Source organism: Python bivittatus, unplaced genomic scaffold, assembly GCF_059951505.1.
Source record: "Python bivittatus isolate LINGU-HERP-01145 unplaced genomic scaffold, Pbiv_v1 ctg000700_np1212, whole genome shotgun sequence".
NCBI classification, from domain to species: Eukaryota; Metazoa; Chordata; class Lepidosauria; order Squamata; family Pythonidae; genus Python; species Python bivittatus.
Window position 1 is genome coordinate 25,476,457 of NW_028277098.1, and position 24,767 is coordinate 25,501,223.

The window sequence follows — 24,767 nt, forward strand, 5'->3', positions numbered from 1 at the left end:
TTCCGGGAGTTGTAATTCAGTAATATGTGGAGGATAAAGATTCCTCATCTCCATTTTATTTTAGGGATTCTTAGCTATGGGTGATCCTAGGGTCACTTTTGTATTAAAAACATTATCCCAGATGAATCTGGTAGAATTCTTGCAATAGGCAATGAATGAACCCAGAAGCCAGGGCTGACACACATCGAGTAATTTCTAAAAGCTAAGGAGAGTTGGACCGGTTGGGGACTTGAATGGATGACCACCAGGAAGTCAAAGGGCGGATAGGATCTTAGGAGAAAGCAACAGCAAACTACTTCTCCATTGTGGCCAAGAAAACAACATGCTTTTGATAAGTCTCCAGCAGCTGAGCTTCACTCAAAAGAGTCTACTTTTGCAGCAGCACCCAGCTTTCCAGATGGGTGGAATGATCTTTTGGGGTGGGCAGTTGTGACAGTTACATACAATCTGGGTTTCTGCTCATGTTCACAGAAGCAAGCTTTAATGAGTGCAAGGCGAACATGAGTGCTACTTTAATGAAGCTTAAGTCAGCTGTTTTTTGTAATTGTTTCTCCTATATGTTTGATATACAAATTCATACACATTCAGATTTGTTGCCTGAACAACTTTTTCTGGAATTCCAGGCAGACAGGAAAGGCAGATTATGTTCTTCCTTATTCATGATTATTTTGCTGTAAATCTTATCAAGAAATGCCACAAAAGTATCATTTCTGTAAATAAGACATGTTTCCAATACAGGTAGTCCTCAGTTAATGACCACTTGTTCAGTGACCTTTCGAAATTACAACAGAGCTGAATGTTGTAATTTGAACTGTACTTATGACCAGTTCTGGAACTTCTGGCCATCCCAGCACCCCCGCGGTCATGTGATTGCCATTTGTGACCTTCCCTGCCGGCTTCCGATAAGCAAAGTCAATAGAGAAGCCAGCAGGGAAGGTCACAAGTCGCTCAGGTAAGTCTCCCCCACCCTGCAACAGCCACCCCCGGCCCTGCTGCGCTCACACTGTGCTTTGCTGGCCCCTCCCACACCCTCCCACACCCAGCAGAAGCCCCCCAAGCCCTGCTGTGCTTGCACCATTCCGCATCGGCCCGTTTCACCCGGGAGCAGCTACTTGCCTGCCTGCCAGCTTGCTTGTGAGCCGCCCGGGACTTGCAACTTCCTGCCGGCTTCCCCACTGACTTTGCTTGTTGGAAGCTGGCAGGAAGTTGTGAGGAGGTCCTTGCTTAATGACCCCGAATCCTCACTTAATGATGGCAATGGGGAGTGCTGGGATTGCCGTAGCTAAGCGATGCGGTCATGTGACATCATGCTTTATGACGTCACTTAGTGATGGAAATTCCAGTCACGGTTACCATGGTTAAGTGAAGACTAACTGTACATACTTTCATATTGAAAGTACTAGAATAAAGCTGTAAAAGGGCTTTAGTCAACATTACTTGAAGATGCCAGGGACTGAACTTGGAATTTGATCTAGCTATGATCTCTTTAATTTGAGCAGCATCAGGCTTCTGCATGCCAATCTCTTTCTCCATATAACTTAAAGATGGTTTCATACTTAATGCTCACCATCCAGCTTCCCATTTCTCCCCCAACAGGTGTGAAACAGGGTTAAAATAAGGGTCAGCTTAAAGAGCATGGTTAATTCTCTTGACCTGGAGCTGACCCTGTGATTCAGGATGCTGCTATACAGCTACTTTTATGGTTCTTTAAGAGGACGTGGTTTCACACATTTGTATTTTCAGATGCATACAAATATAACTCCTGCCTGTTTCCAAGAAAATATCCTACTGCTGAATGAGGAGATTTGGGGCAATTTTTAAGATCTGAAATAATGCAAATCAATTTCAGCCCCAAAAACCGTTAATTACAAATATGTGCTCAGACACTACGGAATATTGGCTAGATACTGATATCTTTGGGAAGGAAGAGGAATGGAAGGCCAGAAGAAGGGAAGCAGAACAGAGTGGCCGGCATTTTGAACAGCAGCACTTCCTATGAAATTGTTTTCTTGCAGTTCTACTTTCATAGCCTCTCACTTTCCAGCCAACCAACTTTTTGTCATACCTTGCCTGAAGATGAGACATGGAGATTTCAAAAGGCTTAAGTTAAATTATTCTAATAAAATAGTTTTTATTAGAAGATTTTACATATATAGTAAGAAGTACATTCAAAGAAAAAGTAAATATGAACCAGAAAAGAAAAGAAAGGAAAAAAGAGACCAAAAAAAAAGGAGATAGGAAAAAAAGAAAGAGGAAATAAAAGAACAGAAAACATGAAAAGAAAAATAAAGAAATGGCTTCCTCTCGGCAGTTATACGTACAATTCTAATCAAACCTCTCTCTCTAAGATTACATCATATTTCCCTTCTTTCTATAACCTATTCTTTCTAAATATCAAAACTGTAAGTCACAAAATCATTTTCTTATTTACCCCAAAAGTCCATAACGGATTTCCAATCACTGATGAACGTCAGTAACGACCTTTCTTTAATCAAACAAGTCAGTTTGGCTATTTCAGCAAGTTCTGTCAATTATATTTGTATGTATCTCAATTTCTCCATGGTGGGTAGTGCTGAATCTTTCCATCTTTCTGCATGTTATAGTCTTGCTGCAGTAATGATTTATTGAAATAACCTTCCATGACTCTCCTACCTGTTTATCCATCAGTCCTAAAAGGAAAATTTCTGGCTTCAATTGAATATTAATCTTTAAAATCCTCTGTATCAAAGTACGTATTTGAATCCAACATTTTTTAGCTTTTTTACATGTCCACCAAGCATGACAGAATATCCCTTCACGTTGTTCACATTTCCAACATACATTTGGAATGCCTTTATACATTCTAGATAATTTCTCTGGCATCATATACCAACAAGACATCATTTTATAAAAATTGTCTTTAAGATCATAACATAATGCAAATTTCAACCCTTTTGACCACATATTTCCCATTAATCCATCTGTATATTATAGCAAAAATTCTTAGCCCATTTTATCATGCATTCTTTAACCTGCTCGTCTTCCATTTCAGATTTCAACAAAAGTTAATACATTTTAGCAATTACATGTTCATCACCTGCACACAATTGCACTTCAGATACTTTCTTTGCTTGTTATAAGTCTTTTTATCTGTTTAAAATCTTTCTGATAGCTGTAAATGGGAAAACCATTGACAAACATATCCTTCTGCCATTAGTTGTTCTCTTGATTTAATTTTCTATTCCTCTTGGTGATTTTTCCAATAATTCCTGGTACGTTAACCATTTGTCTTTGCCTGTTGTTTCTCTTTCGTAAAATGCTTTATGTGCTGAGAACTATAGAGGTGTTTTTGGGCACTGCCTGGGTTTATATCTATTCTATATTCTCAATTTGGCAGGTCTAATAAAGTGGTTTTTAACATCCACATTAACTCTATCGTACCATGAATATCCATGCCATCCAAACCTCTGGTCATGCTCTTCTAACTCTAAAGTCTCTTGTTTCTCAGCAACAAAGTGATGCTGTCCACTTCACCTGCACTTCATTTCAGTGTAAACAAATGCTTCCACTCCAAGTATTTTGCTATTGCACCATATTAGTGCAGGGATAATACTAGCAGTATTGTTCAGGAGTAAATAGGAGCTTCCATAGTGCTAGCAAAGTACAGATTGCTAAGTTTGCTGCAGCCAAGATGTAAGCTGCTGTGTCAGTTCTCATAAGAAGAGCTCCTTTAGTAGCCCTTCAAAGACAGCATGCAGTACTACCCTACATAGCCTTTCACAAACTTATAAAAATAACTATGAATGTCACGCATGGTCATTGCAATCTTCTGAGCTATATATTGCATCTTGATTCTAACGTCAAGTCATATGGTCTGCATTCAGCTGTGTTACCTACATGTATGTTGGCGACTTGTAAAGGCAGTTTATTTTCTGGAACAAAATTAAAGACATTTCATATTAACATTTGAAAGATACTGATATTCTTTCTTCATCAGTTTCCTGAACATTATGCAAGTATCCTCTTTAACTGAAAAATATTTCATTTATTGCCTCCTGATGTCCTGCTTTCTCTTCTGCTCAATCAACCACGCTTAAGGATGGAAACATGCTTTCTCAGAGGCCCTGGGGATGACTCTGAATTCTGCTGGGCCTCTCCGTCCAGGGCTGGAATGGTGCCATTTGCCACATGAGGTGGAACAGAGTATGGGGCCACCTTCCCATTTCTCTTTAGGCAAGCCAACTGGAGTGGGAGTTGAATCTTACTTTAATAGTGGCAATAAAATAGCATCTACCACTGGCAGAAGGCAAGCCACATGATGCACACAAACCTGTTTTCAACCTGTTATGGCACACCCATCATCTGCTTCCTGAGGCACTTGTCTCACTTTTGCTTAGCTGATCTGTCAACTACCACATAAACTGTGTTAGAGAATCCCTAAAGACTCTTAAAACATAAAAAGAATCCCACTAGGTTGGACCACAGATGTAATTTGTCCACAACTGTGTTTCTATACTCTGGCCAGGCAGAGGCCCAGGAGAAGATGATAGGTAAAACACAAGGACAAAAGCCCCCTTTTGCTGTTGCTACTTAGCACATGGCATTCAAGAGCAGTTGTGGGATGATATTAGGTACTGAGGGAAAATGAGAGTGAATGTGAGAGAAAACTAGCTTGGAACTGGGTCTCTATATTCTGTCAGGCATTAAATGATAAAAAATATCAAAATGGAGACTTAATTGTTCAGGGCACTGACTGGACTGTTGCATATCCCACATGTTCTCATATGCAATATTGTCATCACTGGATCACCCAAACAACTGCATGTCTCACAGCTGGAGCTTTCTTAAGACATTTGTATTTATGTGTGTGCCTGCACAGAAAGTTCAGCTGATTCTCCTGCAAATTCCTTCTCACTGAATTCAATGTGAATGTAATTCCCCCCCCCTTTATTTCTGGTTTTTATTCAATCAACCAACCAATCAATCAATGTCCTCATACAACAATCTCATGAGGTAGACTGGGCTGAGAGATAGCAGCTGACAGAAAGTTATTCCATGAGGACTTGAGTCTAGTAGAAATCCTGTATCTCCCCACTCTGCTATTTGCCCACTGAAATTAATGCACACATGTGGGAAACCAATAGTAATAGTGGTAATTCACTGCTTTGAATTAAAATGTTTGGAGCCATGTGAACATTTCAAAAACTGGATTGTACTTTGGATGGATCCTGCAGGACTGGAGATGATTTGGCCCCTATAAAGAGCTGTGCAAAAAGCTGGATTTCCTGTGGCTGTGCCCCTTTTGGGGCATCTCCTAACTTCAGAGGACCAATTTTTGTTGCAAAAATGGTGTTGAAGGAAATATCAACACCTCTTCTCTTCTCCTTTGTCCCATGATCACTGTGGTCACTCTTTCAATGAAAAATAACACAGATGTGAAAAGCATTCACATATTTCAGAGGCTGTCTAGCTGAAGATTTCAAAAGGTATTAACATATTCTCAGGACAGGTTTCACTGAAGGGCCAAAATATATTAGTCTTTTCGAGGATGGTTGGTCCTCAGAGCTTAGAAAGTCTGACTAAGTCTGTTCATGAAGAGGTTATCATCTCTCAGAGAAAAAGATAAGTACAGTGGCATTGGCTCCTTTGATGATCATCCTTTCTTTCTCTCAATCCTTTTGAATCCAGTTTAAAATTTGCCTGAAATTGATCCAGCCAGTTATGACTATTTTCAGATTTATTCAGGATGCTGGGAGCGTGGGCAGGTTTATAGGCTTGTGGGCCCAGAAAGCTCCTACATAATTGACCAAGTTTCAATATATATTCCAATTCAATTTTAGAATCACAAAGTTCCAAGTACTATTCAGCCAATCAATGTTCACTTGTTGGCCAATTACCAACAGCCTCATCCTGCCCCCTCAGGTTCATGCTTAAGGACATCCCACTTTCCTCTTCACAAAATTAAAGGAAAGGGAATTGCTACCATTTCCCTGTACCTCTGTGTTTGCCATGGTGAAAAGCCTCTGGGGCACCGCCAATTTTTAACACTGGTGTGCTCGCAAATCTGCATTTGGACTCCTTTGTTCAATTGTAACAGGAAATAGAAGCCAAGGGGGGGGGGGGATCAAGAATACCCTCCAGTGAAGGCATAGATTGTCCTGTGAAGCACAAGGTGATGTTTCTGAAATAACATTTGCTGCTTAGAAATGGAATTTCTCCCTTCATGGAGTCATCATCTTTGGCACAGGGCTCTGCTGAAAGTCACAGCCACAAGGTCCCAGTTGGAATATCAGGGAACTCATATCACATGTGTAGGGGGATTGCACCTTCTCCTGGGAGGCTACCCTAGAATCACATATCAAACTGTGTGCTCAGTTCTGCTGAGAGAAACCTGAGCAAACAAACAAACAGGAGCTTGAGCTACATGGTTAAAGGAGTCAGAGAAAAATACCGATTGTCAGCACGATTTTGATAAGCTTGGAAACATAGGAATATGGTGTTAATTGTATGGATGTCATATAATTTTGCTGTGTTTTGGTTTGGGTTTTTTGCAAAGGGAAATAGGGAGAGAAAGTGAAGCCTCTCTTTCTCTCTTTCAGGAGCCAAAAGGTCTGTTTGCAGGGAGAAGCTATTCACTGTGCCAGTTAATGCAATTAGCATCAAATCTAGCTCACTTTTTTATAAAAACCTAACTTTATACATAAGACATGTACATAAAATGAAAGTCCAGCTTAGTCAGTAGTGTTTAGGGCACTGTTTCTCGACCTTGGCAACTTTAAGACGTATGGACTTCAGCTCCCAAAATTCCCCAGCCAGCTTCTGGGAGTTGAAGTTCATACATTTTAAAGTTGCCAAGGTTGAGAAACACTGGTTTAGGGACTCTCAATAAATTTGAATAGAAATTCAGTTAGCAGTTTTTCTCAAAACTCTCTGGAGATGCCAGGGATTGAACAAAAAGTGTTCCATATGTGAAGCCTGTGCTCTTCTGATGAGTTACGGTCCTGATCCATGTGAAAAGGTTTCTTGTCCAAAGCCTAGGCCGATCTGGATTAACTTTTGGCAGACTCTGCCTCCCCCATGTCCAATTTTCAAAGCAAGCACTGCACTGTTTTCTTCTGTGTTCAAGTTTTAGTTATCACAACCCCCCCTTCTGTTTTGAGATTGTTTTTTCTTTTCTGCTCAAGAGGATGCATTTGTGGTTATAGAAAAAAAAAGAGAAATATGCTATGAACCTTCATTGGTGAACTTTATAAAATCAAAGTCGAAGAAGCTTTTAAAAATAAGCAAAACGGGAAATGTGGTAAATTTGATTCATTTCCACCTTCATGTATGATGTGCTTTGCTTATTTGATGCTTAAAGGTTTGTTGAACAAAACCTGTCCTTTGATCATCTGGGAATCTCTGGCATGGCATATTCTGGGCCTTCATGCTTACTTATTTTGTTTTTCTGCACCAACATGGTAGATTCTGATTAATATTATGTCTTTTTTCAGCCTTGGTATGTGATTTTCCTGGAGTAATTCCAGTTTACCAGTCTCCTTCTATTCAGTGCAAAGTCATTTTCAGGCAGCCTCCCTTCACTTCCTATCTTTCCCCCTAGATTTTAGGCATTCTGTTTTTTTGTCTACTTCTGCTTCTTGCTCGGTCAGGCTGACTCCTTATATTTTCCTGCCTCACATTCACATCTCGTAACAGTCCTTTTTGTAGGCAGCTTCCTAGATCTCCTGTAGTTTTTCTCTAAGCTAACCCCTCTTAACACTTCTCTGGTCGGTATGGTGTTGTCTCCTCTGGATAACCTTTTCAAACTTTCCTATACAGGTAGTCCTGGTTTAGTGACTGCCTCGTTTAGCGATATTCACAGTTACGACGGTGATGAAAAAGTAACTCTGTGACCAACCCTTGCATTTATGACTTTCACTGGTCTCTAAAGCAAAGGAAAGCTGAAGTAAGATCATAAGCAAAGTCGCAGTTTCATTTAGTGACTGCTTTGCTTAATGACTGAGTTGCCGGTTCCAATTGTGGTTGCTAAATGGGGACTACCTGTATATTTTCGAAGTATATGATCTGTTGGCAAGCTTGGCCCAGTGCATTTCACTGCCTGGAGAGCAGAACACAATTTTCATGCAGAGGCAAACTGATCTAGTGGCTACCTCTTATTCAACACTGGCAAAGGGATACCACATCAGATGGGAGCTGGCTAAACTAGCATATCTAGTGCACAGCTCTGCCTCCCACATGTCACAATTGCTTCTTGCACAGTATCTGGCAATTAAGATCCATCTCTTACTCTGCCCAATGGTAGTGCTGGGCCAGTTGAATAATCTACTCTGTAGTGCTGATTGCAGTATTGTAACTTTATTGGTGATCATATCCTGAAACCTGCCAACCAGTTGCAGATAATATAGCATCCAAACTCTGACCTGCCAGATATGCAAATATTCCGTTTTATTTATGAACTGGTCCTGAAAGACTAGGAACTATTGCTTGATTTCTAACCTGAAAGAGAGAAAAATTCCTTAGATCTGAAAACAAGGCTAAATAGACTTTTGGGGCTAGTGGGCATCTCTGGAGGTGGGAGGGCCAGTTGGGAGTTCTTACAAAATAGCTGCCATGGTGGGGTTTGCCTGGTCCCAAATGGCCTGGCCAGCCATACAGTGTCCATTTGCAAAGGGCAAGCAGAGTAAGCTTGTTCTTCCTCACTGTTCTTCTGAGAATGTTTTACTCCCCCAGCTTATTAGGACTGGAAGACCCATCTTTAAGTTTACCCTCAGCTGGGAAGCTGAGTGGGTGACTTTAGGCCAGACACCATCTTTCAGTGAACCTACTTCACAGGATTGATGTAGGGCAGTGTTGTCCAAACTTGGCCACTTTAAGATGAGTGGACTTCAACTCATGGACTTCAACATGGTGGCTGGGGAATTCTGGGAGTTGAAGTCCACTCATCTTAAAGTGGCCAAGTTTGGACAACACTGGTGTAGGGAAAAGAATTTGGAGGAGTTGCTCAAGGAAAGATGGGATTAAATAAATAAGCAAGCTTTTTAAACTTCTTGTGGTAAAAACACACTCTCTCTTGGAAAAACCAAGGAGAACCTTGAAACTAAATACATATGCTCTTAACATGCAGAGCAGCAAATAAAAAATGGCTTTTACCAATTCCTTGATAAGTGCTTCTATTGTGTATGATATTACTGGTTAAATAAATACATTTTTGCTGCTCTAGTTATTGCAGGTAGTCCTTGTTTAGCAACCGCAATTGGGACTGGCAACATGGTTGTTAAGCAAAGTGGTCACTAAGTGAAACATCCCGATTTTACGATTTTACTTCAACTTTCCTTTGCTTTACAGACCTGCGAAGGTTGTAAATGTAAGGACTGGTTGCAATGTTACTTTTTCATTACCATTTTAACTACAAACAGTCGCTAAACAAGGCAGTTGCTAAATGAGGACTACCTGTACTTTTAATGCTTAAGGGATAGTATTTCGCACTAAGAAGGTGCTGGCATGAATCCTGCAAACTTTGAATCCAGCTCAGAGAAGCCATTGAGCAGCCCATAAATGCTCTTTTTGCATAGGAAGAGAATACTCTACAATATAATTCCATGTTATATATTTACTTATTAAAAAAATTAAAATTGCCCAATATCTGAAGCTCTGTGGGTGGTTTACAATAAAACACACTAAAAACTACAATTCAGTTAAAAACCTATACAATAAAGTCAAGTAAAATACAAAATGAAAATGCCATACAAACTCAGCAGTGAAGCAGCCGTTCAAAACTGAAAACAGTACAAATCAAAATGCAATTAAAAGCCAATGAAAAAAAGGAGCAGATAACTGCCTGGCACTGACATATCACCTCTGCCTATTCCGTATTTCTCTTCTTTTGGTCATTCATTCATTCATTCATTCATTCATTCATTCATTCATTCATTCATTCATTTTTTCCTGATGGTAGGCAAGGTTTATTGGCCTGAAGTGTTCATAGGAAATCCTGCTCAGTGGCAAATCCTGATTGGGAAGCTGTTATCACCTTCTTTGCATAAAGGGTAAACTCTCCGCAGGGTCAGCATCTGCCTGTTATAAAAAGAAAAGAAAAAAAAAGCAGCTTGGGATGAGTCAGAGCACACTGTCAAACAGGAGCAGCCAGTTCCTTGGACCCAGCTGATAAGTGAGTTCTTATTGTTCTTTTTTTAAACCCAAACCAATAAAGACTTTATCGTTATATATACTCCTATAAAGAGCCCCATGGCACCTTAATGGCAACAGATTCATTCTGGCCTAAGCTTTCATAAATTAGAGTTCACTTAGTTGCATGCATGAAGTTGCATTTTAGTTCTCCCCCCCCCGACACACACACACACACACACTAAGGATGGGCAATCTATAGGTGGCCAGGGGCTATGCTTTATCTTGTTGAGGAGGGAGGGTGAAGGTGTGCAGTTGGCAGAGCAATCTCAAATCATTTCCTGTCATTGAAAAAGGATTTGTTTTCTTTCAGACCAATTCGGGCTAACACTACAGTTTTGGGTCATTTCTTGACTCAGAGCACTTGTGGTCAGAGGGAGGTTTGAGACCCCAAAAATGTGTTTAAAGGCCTTTTGTGTTTACCAATCTCTGATTGTAAATGGTAGGGAAAAGGGCAGGGTGTACATATGTTCACGTTGTGAAAATTCTAGCATGCCATATAAAGTTGCAGTAGCTTGATGGGGAAGTTCTTTTGTGGATGCAGGTCATATCCAAGCAAACGAACAGAAACCAAAGAGGGGGAAGGCGAAAACAACTGTAAACGGATGTATATAGCAACACCAGGGGAGTGAGTTTGAGGGCAGCTGTCAGAAAATGGCTGCCATTCCAAAGACAAGCATTACAGCTGCTGCCGCCATCATCTCTAGCCCTACAGGATGTCCACCACCATCCCTGGTTACTTTGGCCCCTTTTTCTAGACAGGTGGGCCCACTTCCAAACAGTGCAGTGTGTAGCCACCCGCTATTTGGATTGTTAAGATGCTACCAAGTCAAGTCTAAAGGGGGCCCAGAGGCGGTCTTGAGAATGAAGTTGGTATGTTTTTCTTGTAACAAGTCAGCTTCCCGTCTCCTGATTTTAACCAGTTGTGGCCCACATGCATTCCCTGTACAGTTGCTGTTCTTTCATTTTAGTGAAAGGCAAAGCAAATCTGTGCAGATTCACTGGGCATTTCAAGCCTTGTATGTTCTATCCCAGTGGGGCCCCAGGGCATTACAAGCTGATAAGTGTCATTCCAGTCACACTCAGGCTCGTGAATGAATAGGCAGTAACTTTCCATTCCTAGGGCTGCTTATTACATTTTGTGAAGAGCCACAAAGTAGGCGTTTCTTCCCAGCCACAAATGTATCGCTACACTTCTCAATATTTTTTCCACTGTCTTTTTCCAGACTTGGTAATACTTATAGCTTCATTCCAAACACAACTCATTGCTTAGGGAGCACAACCCACTAGAGATATTGCCAATGCACCTTTCTTTGGTACAAATATGGAACTGAACTCAAGAGTGTCTTTCCTCATCCCAATTAAAAAGGAAAACTGAATATTTGCAACTCGTAGAAGTTTGTCTTCCTGCTGGAGTGAACGTAGTGCTATGTCTGAACTTCCAGAAAGGTGCTGGTCTGGTTCAACTCCCGTTGTTATGTTTTATTATCTTCCGTTTGCAATCATTCATGGCTTGCAGTCCTCCAAATGATTTTATGTATGTGATTTCAAAAATTCTGAATGTTATCATTGCTAGTTGAATATAATCTGATCACATTAAGCTTGCAATCCTATCTACTATTTCCAAGAACCTTTTGATAACAACAGGGCTTATTCTGAGAAGACATGTGGCATTGTAAATGCCACCTCCAGGAAGAATAGGTTTTATTCTTATATATTGTATTTACTTTCTTTGGTGTCAAATACCAAAGGTGTTGTGGACAATAGGCTGAAGTATGCTTTGGCAATTTGTGGCTTGGTACATTATGTGATTTCAGGCAGCATACTGTAGTTGACTTATGGTTCACCATGCTGCGTGGACCCAGGCAGTTGGATGAACACTGTAAAATGTAGGTAAGTAATGCATGGGTCAGTGTGCTATACTAACATAGCTATGCAGGCATTCATAAAGCACCTCTATTTTGTTGGAGCAACAAGCAATGCCTTTATAGGTCCCTCCTGGCTTTTAATTTTATGTCAATAAATGTATTTTTACCTTATTTTATTCTATCAATATGATTTTTTATTTTTACTTCTATTTTAGTGTGACTGTTATATTGGCCTACGACCAAAATGAATAAACCAAACTATTGCCTATTCCTTCAACAAAATAGATTCCCATTATTTTAATTAATATATGAAAATGAAAGTAGTTCCCAATTCACTTCCATTGTAATTCAGATAAAGCTGCCATGTAACTTTTTACATGAATTTAATTAGGGAACATTAAGGCTTCATTAATACAGATTTGCCACAAAATATAACTCTGACCTTTGCAAACCAGCTCCAAAGGTGAAGTCCACTTGAAGCTGGAGTTGGCCAATAAAGCACGTCTAGACAAGGTAGTTAAAATGGTATTGTGTAACACTGTTGGGTTCCCCAAAACTGGATGCAAATTGCACCACACCTAGAGAAAAGGTCTGTAAATTTTCCATGTGGGCAATATTGGCAAATATTTGGCTGCCGTGTCAGATATTGTAGAAAAGTTCATTCCAATGGCGGTAAACCATGCTATTTTAAATCTCCTTATTACACACACAAGACCAGACGGCCTTGAGAGAAATGGAACACTCAGTTGTGTAGGGAGGAAACACAATGTCTGTATGTGGAGGAGAATTATAGAGGAAGAAGTTGTGGTAGATGAAAAAGAATAATCAGCAGAAAACTTGGCTGTGGAACGTATAAAATGGGAGGCCTGAATGAAGGACCCTGCTGGGAATGGTTAATGGAGTTGTGCATGCTTTTGTACTATGCAAACATCCCAACTTTGAGCCCTGACAGTTTCAAGTTAATGTAAGGATGCAGAAGCTGTTACCCTGCAGCTCAACAGACCAGAGTGATGGGACCTGTAGCTTAGTAAAATTGGGTGAGAGAACTCAGTTTCCCCAGTCCCTGAGTTAATGGATTTCAGACAGTAGGCTAGGAAAAACTACCGAACTATACTGTACTGATCCAAGTATAAAATATTTGGCATATTATGAAAGTCCACTCTGAAAAAGAAATGAGTTGGACTTCTTTTTTCTATCCAGAAGATGTGAGAGAACTAGGGATACTTTATTTTGCTTCCTAGAAGCAATTCAATAAAAGTTCATAAATAACATGAAAAATTAAAAGTTCCAGCAGGAAATTGAAAGATACCTCAATGCAATAATGGCTCAGGTCAAAGAACAAATATGCATAGTCCTCAGGCTGTTGGGTTAGATCTAAGGAAGCTCAGCGGATGACACTGGGTCAGTCACTATCTGACAGAATTTTGTGAAGATATATGCAGGATTACTGGGGGAATGGGAATAAGAAATGACATCAAAAATTCCCGCCCTGGCCATTATTGCTTCACTCAAAACCTCTCATCTATGGCTTTAACATTTTTATACCATAGATCAACAAACTATAGAGTTGAAGGTGGCCGTTTAGGCTATGGAGTTCAACTACCAGTCAGTGGAATACAAATTAAAACATTGCAGACCATCTACATCTCAGATGAACACATCCACCCAGATGAACACATCCAGCAAAGAGGAACCCATAAACTCTGAGTAATGAGTTCTGTTACATTAGAAGTTTTGTTTTTTTAAAAAAAATACTGTATAGCTGGCACCTGCCCTTTAGTAACCTGAACCCATTATTTTGCTTTCTGAATTCTGGAAAGAAGACTGTTTTTGACAGTCCCCAGTGTGATATCATTTCAGGTATTTGAAGACCTCCCCCCCCCCAAATTTAGTTTCTCCTCAAAGTTTCTCCCTTTGTAGGAATTCGTTTTTAGTTCGCTGATCATAATTATTGCTCTTCCCCGAACGTGTTCATTTCCCTGAACCTTTCTTAAACTATGGTGTGCAGAATTGGACATAATACTCAGGGGTAGGGTCTGATGAATGTAAAATAAAGTGAAAATCTTATTCCCATAATTGGAAACTTTATCTTTCTTGATGCAGGCTAAAACTGCATTTTTCCTTTTTCAGTCACATCACTCTGCTGATTTACATTCAGTTTACAACCCCATACAATCCCAAGATCTATTCCATAGGTTCTAATACCATCACCCATTCTATATCTGTTCACCAATTATAATAATTTTTGTAATTACTGTATATAAAATTATAATCTTTGAGTTAACTTCTCTCATCCATTTATTGTGAACATAACTGAAGAAGCCCTTCTTGTTGTTTTTAGGACCCTAAGGTTTATGGATTGTTTCATGGCAAAACCTGGCTTATTTCTGTGAAATACCCCTAATAACAACCTCTTTCTTTACTAGATTTGTTTAGTTTATCATCTATTCATCTCTGTCTTTTTGTCCTAAATCATTACTATCCATACCTGTGAGCAAGTCTACATAATTCAGAGCTTCAAAGATGTCATTTCAATTGACATAAAATATTGAAAATATACAACAAGCATGTATTAGCAAGTGTTAGGTTTCTGCATTGAGCAGATGGTATATAAGACAGGCTCAAACTGTCTATAAAATTCTTTTATTTCCCTGCTCCTCTACCACCTGACGGCTTATTCTTTTCTGCCTTCACTGATTAGATCTGAGGATAGATATTGGAAATCACATGCTTTTTTTTCCACATAATGTTTCCAATCTGGAAGTCAACAATATAACAGTAAAAGAAATTTCAAGTGCAAGGCTGGGACTTTTATATGATGTATATTGGCAAAAAATTGTAGTGGCAAGGTATGGTGGATTCAAAGACCATCTTGGTTTGAGACCCTTTTCCTGGTTTAAATAACCTTGCTATCTTCATTCATTGAAGAAATGAGGTTAAAAAGAAACACACACAGTACAATGCAATGGAATGTAACAGGCAAGCGGAAACCAAGTGTTAACAAATAACACCATGAAAGACATCTGAAGAACCACTAACTAGGTAAGATTGACCATAGGGTCTACTGTAGGTCAGACAGCAGGCAAGAGCTGGTGTGAGTTGGTTTTCATAGTTGCAAAATAAGGATGTAGACAAATGAGAGAAAATTCAAAGAGGAAGAAGCTCCAACACAGTTGCTGGTCTGGAAACAGCGCTGAGATGGGATAACCTTTGTCATCAGACTCTGGATGGGAGACAACTGGCAGCCAACTCATGTAAAAGAAATGAAGGGAAGGAAATGCAGGAGCAAGGATCTAGAATGAAAAGCCCATGAAATGAGGTTGAAGAAACTACCCAGTATAACCCCTAGAAAGCTAGTGCATTTCAACCCTGGATTTCCTCAAAGAGATCTGTCATAGTAGACAGGCAGAACTTCCAGTCTTTCGGCAAGACTTGAACCATATGGACTACCTTTTTTCATTGTGTCCCACTACTGTTGATCTCTTTGGAACTAGCTCACCTTTGCTTTCAGTGCTTGCTCATTCTTTCTTTTTCAGAGACTAGGAACCGGAGACATGCCTAAATGATAGGTGCTAATGAGAAGGTGGAGCAGAAGTTGCAGCTGCCTGCCTGCTTGCTCATTAGATGATGGCACCAAAGGAGCGAGCAAGTGGGAGGTGGCAGCTACTGTCTTGCCTTTTTATCAATCCTGTTCTCCAGCTCTAGGCTGGAGAACGAGGCAGGTAAACAAGCAATGGTAATGGTTGGCAGTAGTGATGAGTACAGACAGCATTTCTCAGTGGGCCGCTGCTAGAAAATGGACTCCTCAGTAGGTCTCCAACCATGCCACATGTAACATCATTAGCTCTACAAACCATCTTTCCTGAAAGCCAGTTTTCCATGAGCAGTTTTCTCATGGATCCACCCTAGCTCAGAAGGAACAGCATAGCATAATTTTAGATGAAAATAAGCCAGAAGAGAAAATAGTTATGAAAGATGGTTCAGAAATATCTCTAAGTTGCAAGCAGTGTGATTTCCTCCTCAGAATGGGTTTAAAAATCTGAATATAAGGCATACTAATTCATTTGGTGTATTTATAATATTTCTATCTTTCCTCTAAGGATCTCAGGAAGTCTTTACAGAGAAAAGAAGTTTATAGAGTTTCTAGGTTATATTTGATTTGGCCTGAGTATACTCAAGCTAAGGTGTATACATATGAAATGCTAATTTAAGGATGGACCAGATTATATTTGGATAAGATATATTTGAAAACTTTGATTTGTTACATTCATGCTTTACAATTTTAGCAGAAATCTAAACAAACTACCATAATTTAACTGGGAGTACACCAATAAGTACTAGGAGTTTTAACTTTTTTCTTTATATTTTTTATTTATTTAAAACAGAGATATATTTCCAAAAAAGGTAATATCTATAGATGGACAGATAATTACTAAGGTTATACAATTAATTCTTAATTAAAATCTTTAATTTCACCTTTTTCTAGTTATTTCATGTGTGCTATGTTTGGAACAAATGCCTGAAATATAAAACATGACTGACCAAGACAATGTATCTTTCTTACAGATAGGGAACTTTCATATGCCAGAGTGTTCACAAATTACTGAAGAGCCCTTTCCTTTTTTATATTTGAGCACCATTCTGCTGTTAACTTCAGTGGAACAGTAAAAGTTTGTGTACAATTTCTTTTGCACATGTAAATCATTTTTTTACTCAACTTTATTTACTTTTGCTATTTTTACTCAACAAAATAAGCCAGCATATATTATTGAAATATGCATTTGCAGCTCATTTTAAACAGTGATGGTTTGAACATACAATCATACACTGTGTGCACAATTATTAGGCAAGTGAGTATTTTGACCATATGATCATTTTATGCATATTTTCCTTTTATTGTATCTATTTTTATTGGTCAATGACCGAAATAAATATGCTGCTGCAAATAAATAAATAAATAAATAAAATATTTTCCACTTCCAAGCTGTATAAACCTGAATGCTTATTGAATATAAGCATATCAGGTGATGTGTATTTGTGTAATGAGGGAGGGTGTGGCCTAAGGGGATCAACACCCTATATCAAGGTGTGCATAATTATTAGGCAGCTTCTTTTCCTCAGGCAAAATGGGCCAAAAAAGAGATTTAACTGACTCTGAAAAGGCAAAAATTTTAAAAAGTCTTTCAGAGGGATGCAGCACTCTTGAAATTGCTAAGATATTGGGGCGTGACCACGGAACCATCAAACGCTTTGTTGCAAATAGTCAACAGGGTCGCAAGAAATGTGTTGAAAAAAAAAGATGCAAATTAAATGCCAAAGATTTGAGAAGAATCAAACGTGAAGCTACCAGGAACCCATTATCCTCCAGTGCTGTCATATTCCAGAACTGCAACCTACCTGGAGTGCCCAGAAGTACAGGGTGTTCAGTGCTCAGAGACGTGGCCAAGGTAAGGAAGGCTGAAACTCGACCACCACTGAACAAGACACGTAAGTTGAAACGGCAGGACTGGGCCAAGTAATATCTGAAGACAGATTTTTCAAAGGTTTTATGGACTGATGAGTTGGGAGTGACTCTTGATGGACCAGATGGATGGGCCCGTGGATGGATCAGTAATGGGCACAGAGCTCCACTTCAACTCATACGCCAGCAAGGTGGAGGTGGGGTACTGGTATGGGCTGGTATTATTAAAGATGAGCTAGTTGGACCTTTTCGGGTTGAAGATGGACTCAAAATCAACTCCCAAACCTACTGCCAGTTTTTAGAAGACACTTTCTTCAAGCAGTGGTACAGGAAAAAGTCTGCATCTTTCAAGAAGACCATGATGTTTATGCAGGACAATGCTCCATCGCATGCATCGAAGTACTCCACTGCATGGCTACCCAGTAAAGGCCTCAAAGGTGAAAGAATAATGACATGGCCCCCTTCCTCACCTGACCTAAACCCTATTGAGAACTTGTGGGTCCTTCTCAAACGGGAGATTTATGGTGAAGGAAAACAGTACACCTCTCTGAACAGTGTCTGGGAGGCTGTGGTTGCTGCTGCACAAAAAGTTGATTGTCAACAGATCAAGAAACTGACAGACTCCATGAATGGAAGGCTTATGACTGTTATTGCAAAGAAGGGTGGCTATATTGGTCACTGATTTTTTGTTTGAAATGTCAGAAATGTTTATTTGTAAATTTTGAGTTGTTTATTATTCTCACTTTAACAGATGAAAATAAACGAGTAAGATGGGGGAATTTTTGTCATTTAGTTGCATAATAATTCTGCACACTAATAGTTGCCCAATAATTGTGCACACATAGATATGCTCCTAAGAAAGCCAAACCCTCACTTTTACTTTCTTAAATATTCAGGTTTGAGGTTTATTAACATTTTGGATTGACCGAGAGCACTGTAGTTGTTCAGTAATGAAATTCATCCTCAAAAATACAACTTGTCTAATAATTGTGCATGCAGTGTACATTTTGGGAGTGTTGATTACCTAAATCCAACTTCTGATAAATCCAAGGAGATAACTGTGTTATGTTACCAGTACTTTGTAGTTGTTTAGTATCCATACTCAGCCTCCTTTCATGTATTTGTGTGGTGAGAATGGACATATACAAAAAATCAAGAACATGAGACCCATTCAAAGTAGGCCACAGAGGCAAAAAAATGTTGTAGAAATTAGCTGTGGAAAAGGCAATACAAAAATATGGTTTCCAAAACACAAACTTTCTCAAAAGAAGAAATGGTTCCCTGGATGAAGTAATGGCACCTAAATGGAAAAGTATCAGAAGATGTGAGGAGAGCACCAAAACTTATCAGAAGTCAGAAAAATGAAGGAAACTATACTTTAAAACCATCACATAACACAAATTCTTTGTAGAGCAGGTGTCTCATCTTAATTCTTCCACAATTCAGAAGGTGAACAATAAATGTTGTAAATCTGCATTTGTTTCTACATGCCTGGTGTTTCTAGATAAATAAGGACAAGTACTGGAGGTATATAACTCTCTATGTAACAACTGTTTTATGATATCTGTGACTATAAACAGATGTACCAAACCTCCAGGGCAGTGGTCATATAAAGGGGACAAAAGCAACTAGGTAACTACCTAATGAAAATGGTAACACAAGTATCGCGAGCATGTAGAGTGGTGATGCTGGTGTCAATATTACTCACATATCATCCGCTTCAAGAGACTGGAATATTCATTCATATGGAGATCATATTACATTTTTCCAGGAGGCCTTCTTGAACTGGTTCTGAGCAATGTACGGAAAAGGAACACTGTTTGCAAAAATGGACATTGATGAGCTCCTGACTTGTGGTATATACCTTTCTTTCAAAATTACTTTGTCATTCAACGAGGCTTTAGACAAAACGAAACAGCTCCCAACCCACATCCTATGCCTGCATTCAGCCTACTTTGATGCTGAAAAAGGTATTGTAGAAGGTGTGTGGTTTTTTTTAAAGCAATCACCTCTATCCGCTATTTTTGGCATAGCCAGGGACTTTTACAGATCTTAGCATCTACAAGAAGCTAATACTCTGAAGGCTGAAAAAGAATCAGATTTGCAGACAGTGAAGATAGCTTTTTAGTTTTCCTTAATTTTAATGAAAGCTTAGGCTACTTTGGTTTTGAAATAAGTTTTCCAGTCTATGGTTTAAATGATAGTTCTCGTTTTCAACACTTACGTTAAAAATACATAAGCAAGATACATTTCCATTATCATGCTTCTTGGAAGCTTGGAAGAAAGCTTTTGTTTTGTTTGTTATAAGCTTTTCTTCGCTACAAAAAAGGATATTATTTTAATGTCAACAGTAATGCACATAACAACAATTAACATAGGATAAATCTTAAGACAGGTATTTCATAGAACTGAACTATAAATATTTGCAAGGACACATATGAACTGCATTGCTCAGTTACTAGAGGGAAAATGTTATAGGCACCCTCCCAAATTTAAGAATCTCTTACATTTTAATAGAAATACATCCCTAGCATTTCTGTGGAAATCCATGTGATTTAAATATGTATAATACAGAACTTTCACAAACTTGTTGAGATTTGTAAAAGTGGTGGCAGGATGCATCTAGATTAGACTCATTGGTTACAATGAGTCATAAAGATTAATCATGATCCAGTCCTACTAAAAACAACAGAGTGGAACGTTTAATCTCACTGATTATTCAGAAATTTTATTGGTTTCAACATGCCTTGCTCCCTTGTAAACATGGCAACTTTTACCATAAACTACCCAAGCTGAGTGGTATAGTCTTGTCATATATTATGAACAGAATTGGTTTCTAAAGGTGATGACTAATCTCTGCATAACACTTAATTCATAAGTGTCTACATGGACTCTTTACAAAGGTTATAAATTGGTACAAGTAATGCAAAAAACTGACCTTATATTTCAGAGACCATCAGCTGCATGACTGACTTCTGTTGGATTTTGCTTACTTTGATGGTTACATGAGGAGAATAAATTGGACTTAGAAATAATTATATTAACTATTACACAATTTAGTTTAGGAAAAATTCCTACAGAAATCACAGAACACTATAGACTTTCTGCTTTTGCAATAAAGAGAGAAAGAATCTTCATGGCCATCTAAAGAAATGCATTGTGGGAAATTTTATCTATTTGATTTATGTACATTACTGCCCATCTCACATATGTGACTATGGGTGGCTAATAATAATATTAATATTAATAATAACACCATCAACAACAACATGTGCCTTTCCCAGGTCCTTGGGAAGGATTTGATAGGTGGATAAAAATGCCAAATCTAGTCTAAACATCTGGCTGTGTGGCCAGCCATAATGAACTAAATAAAACATATACAGTATAAAAATAAATCAGACAGCAGCTAGAATCATAAAACAACCATTAACACAGCCAGGAGACGTTCCAACACACACCCAGGGCCCCAGGCTTGGGCACAAAACCAATTTTTCAAGGCCTTGGGGAAGGCCAGCAGATTCAGGGCCAATCTGACCTCTGGAGGGATGTTCCAGAGGATGGGCGCCATGTCAGAAAAGCCACGCCTTCTTGGCCCCACCAGCTGACACTCCTTGGCTGATGGGACCTGGAGCATAACTCTCCTATCGGATCAGGTATACAGTGACCATACATCCTTTATTATAAAAGACAGTCCTTTATTTCAGAAAGCTGTCCTTTAGATTTATTTTTCAAAAACTCACTTTTGTCCTTTATTTTGTTCAATTAACTTTTATCATACAAATGGTACCACTTAATGCACAGTCTTTCACATTTATGTGAAAAATATAGAAATTGAATTGTCTTTTTAAAATAAATTTACATATACTATTTGATTTTAGGTAATTTTATTAGAATATGGGTTTTTGTAAAGTTTTTCTTGGTTTTGCTGTTGAATTTTCCTTTGTAAAGCAAAGTTATAAACATAAACAATTTTTTTTATCCTTATGAACCTCTTTCAGATTTGCCCCTTTTTCAGGTTTGTCCTTTATTTTTTCCAAGAAAATATGGTAGGACAGGTAGAAACAACTGGGAGAGATGCTTCTGTAAGTAACCCAGTTCCAACCCATGAAGGGTTTTAAAGGTGACTACTTTGAATTACTACCTTGAATTACACCTGGAAGCAAACTGGTAGCCAATGCAGCTCATGGAGCAGTGGCGTCAAACGTGCCGAATATGTTTCAGCATTATCTGGAAGGCCCTAAGTTGCCCACCCCTGCTTTAAATGAGAGATTTTTTTTGTATCGCCCCACATGGTTATCTTCTATCTAGTCACCTAATCATAGCCTGTTTGGATCTAATCAAACTACAACTATAGCAAAGAAAAAGTTAATACATACATAACTTTTATACTATTAATAACTCTATTTATGATGTATAGCCAAAAAAGCCTTCCATTTTCTGCCTATACTGAGTAAGAATAAATGGAGATTTCCTACTTAGAAAAAAATCATAGGCTATATTTGAACTTCTACCTTTTCACATGGTAAAATTAAATGGTACTTCAAATGATGTCTCTGGCTTTTACGAGGAGAGTGCTGAAAAACAAACACCTAACACACACACAGATGCACACACCATCTACAGGAGCTAGAAAGGATCAAGTTAATTTTCCAATGATAAGCAAGGGGAAAGGGTGGGGATTAAAATGTGCAATTCTGTCACAATGCATCTTGCAAATCTAGCCGTTTAAACATTACAAGCAATGTACATTTTGTAAATGTTCAAATGTTTTCAAAGATTAAGCACTAAAGAGCAAGCCTAAAATAAACCTGTAAAAATCATACTGCTAAGCTAACAGGAAATGTAACAATATAAACCTGTGAAAATCAATAGTTTGGAGTTGACAAAAACCACCTTATTTTGCACTTTAATGGATCTTAACCACTATACTCAAGTAGCAATCTTGAGTAAATTCCATCATTTTTATGGGGCTTAACCTCTGAATAGGAAGATTATCTAGAATAAAGGTGCCAGATTCAGAAGTTCTGCAATGGAGAAGCTCGCTTTGCACCTGTAGAAGAATTGACACTGTGGCTTTGCTGACAAACTTAACTGAGATGCAGCTGGTCTAAATGCAAATATTATAAATGCAATCACATATGGTTTCAAAAGGTAAGACAAGAATCAGTTGTTGAAAACTTGTCAAGCCTTTTCATGGCAGGCACGATCAGGAAACAAAACCTACATGGATTTCTGGAAAGTTCTCTATTGCTGGTAAGGAATTGTAACAGAATCCTGAAAGCCTACCAAAGTAATTCTCCACTCAACTTATATCCACTCAACTTATATTATAGTTAAGGGGTCTATTTCCTCCCTTAACTGTTTTGCTGCCTCCTCTATATTCCCATGATCTGCTAGATATTCCATAATAAAACTGCAGGGAAGTAGACATTGGCTAAACCTTAGGAGAAACCTTTACACAAAACAAACACTTTAAAAATGGGACTATCTTGGAAGCTTGTACCGTTTTTTGCTGGAAATATTTGAACAGAAGTCTGGACAGTCAATTGCACACTGTGATATACTGGACCACTTGACTTCCAAAGCCTGTTCTAGCTCTATGATTGATACGTGAAAGATAAACCTGGAATGAACTGTGCACTGGTTCTGAAGATGGAAATCATGAATCTTAAAACCAAGGAAGATAAATTAATGGGGTCATAAAGCAAAAATATCTTTGGTGCATGCAGGCAACCTCAGAAGATCCTTAAAGGAGACCCGCCAAGCTTTGGGAAGGTGTAGATTCCTCAGATCTTTGAGGAGTAATGCTTCACTCGTTCATGTGAACAAAGACCTCTCCAACTTCTCAATCCATTGAGAATAATTTAAAATTGAGACTAGTTTCTGATTATATTATTTTGCAACTGACTGAAATTATGTCTTTTTGTTAAGAAAACTGAAAAGGCATTTCAGTTCCAATGCATCTGATTTTTCAGGACTCAAACAATCAACATATGTGAAAATGATACATCAAATGATACAATATTTGCTTGAGAAATTAAAGATACATGCATACACAAATTATTTGACATTCTATTGGTACAACAATTAAAAATGGCAGAGTTGTTCTTCAACTTGAAAAAGTTCAATCTAAAGTTGAAAAATTAAATTTATAAAAACAAAACAAAACAACACAACTAAAGTTCTTATTGTTTTTTTTAAAGGTCTGTATTTTTTAATCCAAAAAGAACTTCTATTTGTTTGATAAATTCCGTTGTGAAACATTAATCCAATCTCTGGTCAAGGGAGACACGTAAGATGATCTTCTTATTCTGTAAGTAAAAAATCCACATAAAAGTTTGAGCAGTACCATAATAAAACATTTATTAGACATAAAATACATAATTTCAAAAGCCTACACATGAAAATACAAACATAAAATGATACTGACTGAAAATATACATATAAAATAAATAATATAAAGTTTCAGCGATTCCATTCCAGAAATCTAGGTAACCCCCCATAATCACCACTGTAACACAAACATGAAGAGGTGACAAGAATTTCTCAGAACAGTATCTCTTCAACCCATCTTTCATGCTTCTTCCAACATTTCTCATTGAGAGTTAAGACACAGAAGCAAGAATAGTTCTCCACTGTCAGTGTGAGTCCATATACAGGTAGTCCTCGGGTTACTACAGCAATTGGGACTGGTATTGCCACTGCTAAGTGTTGCAATCGTAAAGTGCAACATCACATGACTGCATCGCTTAGCAACAGTAATGGAAAAACTGGCAGTCCCGGTTGCCATCGTAATCCCAAGATGTGCGAGTCGTTAAGCAGGAAGTGGAAGGAGTGCTGCAGGGGGGTGAGGGAGTGTTGGGGGGTGGGGGAGGCTGGTGGAGACTCTGGGAGACCCAGCACAGGCCACACACAAGCACAGGAAGGCTGGGAGATGGAGGGTACTGTGTGGTGTGAGTGCAGGAAGGCCGGAGAATGAAGGGTGCAGCATGGTGCGAACACAGGAAGGCTGAGGGGCTTACCAGAACAACTTGCGACCTTCTCTGCTGGCTTCCCCATTGACTGTGTGGGAGCTGGCATGGAAGATCACAAATGGTGATCAGGTGACTGTGGGGCACTGCAACTGTTGTACGTGCGAGCCAGTTGCCAAGCCCCTGAATCGTGATCACATGACTGCAGGGGCACTGTGATGGCTGCACCGCCATAGGTACAACTTGTTCAGCGCCATTGCAACTTCAAATGGTTGCTGAACAAGTGGTTGGTAAGCGAGGACT

At 38.8% G+C, this 24,767-nt stretch overlaps 1 protein-coding gene across 3 annotated transcripts in view; it reads right to left on the reverse strand.

The window, feature by feature from the left end:
* Positions 1–9,597: 9,597 nt before the first annotated feature.
* RPAP2 (RNA polymerase II associated protein 2) overlaps positions 9,598–24,767 on the reverse strand; it is a 59,338-nt gene continuing 44,168 nt past the window's right edge. For 2 of the 3 annotated variants that reach the window (XM_025168361.2, XM_007430879.4), the window contains exon 13: positions 16,438–23,804. In XM_025168361.2, the coding sequence (XP_025024129.1) occupies position 23,804 (1 nt within the window). In that variant the 3' untranslated portion in view covers positions 16,438–23,803. Of the gene's footprint in view, positions 10,054–16,437; positions 23,805–24,767 lie in introns of those variants that run through there. The other variant, XR_015798550.1, reaches the window with a different exon arrangement.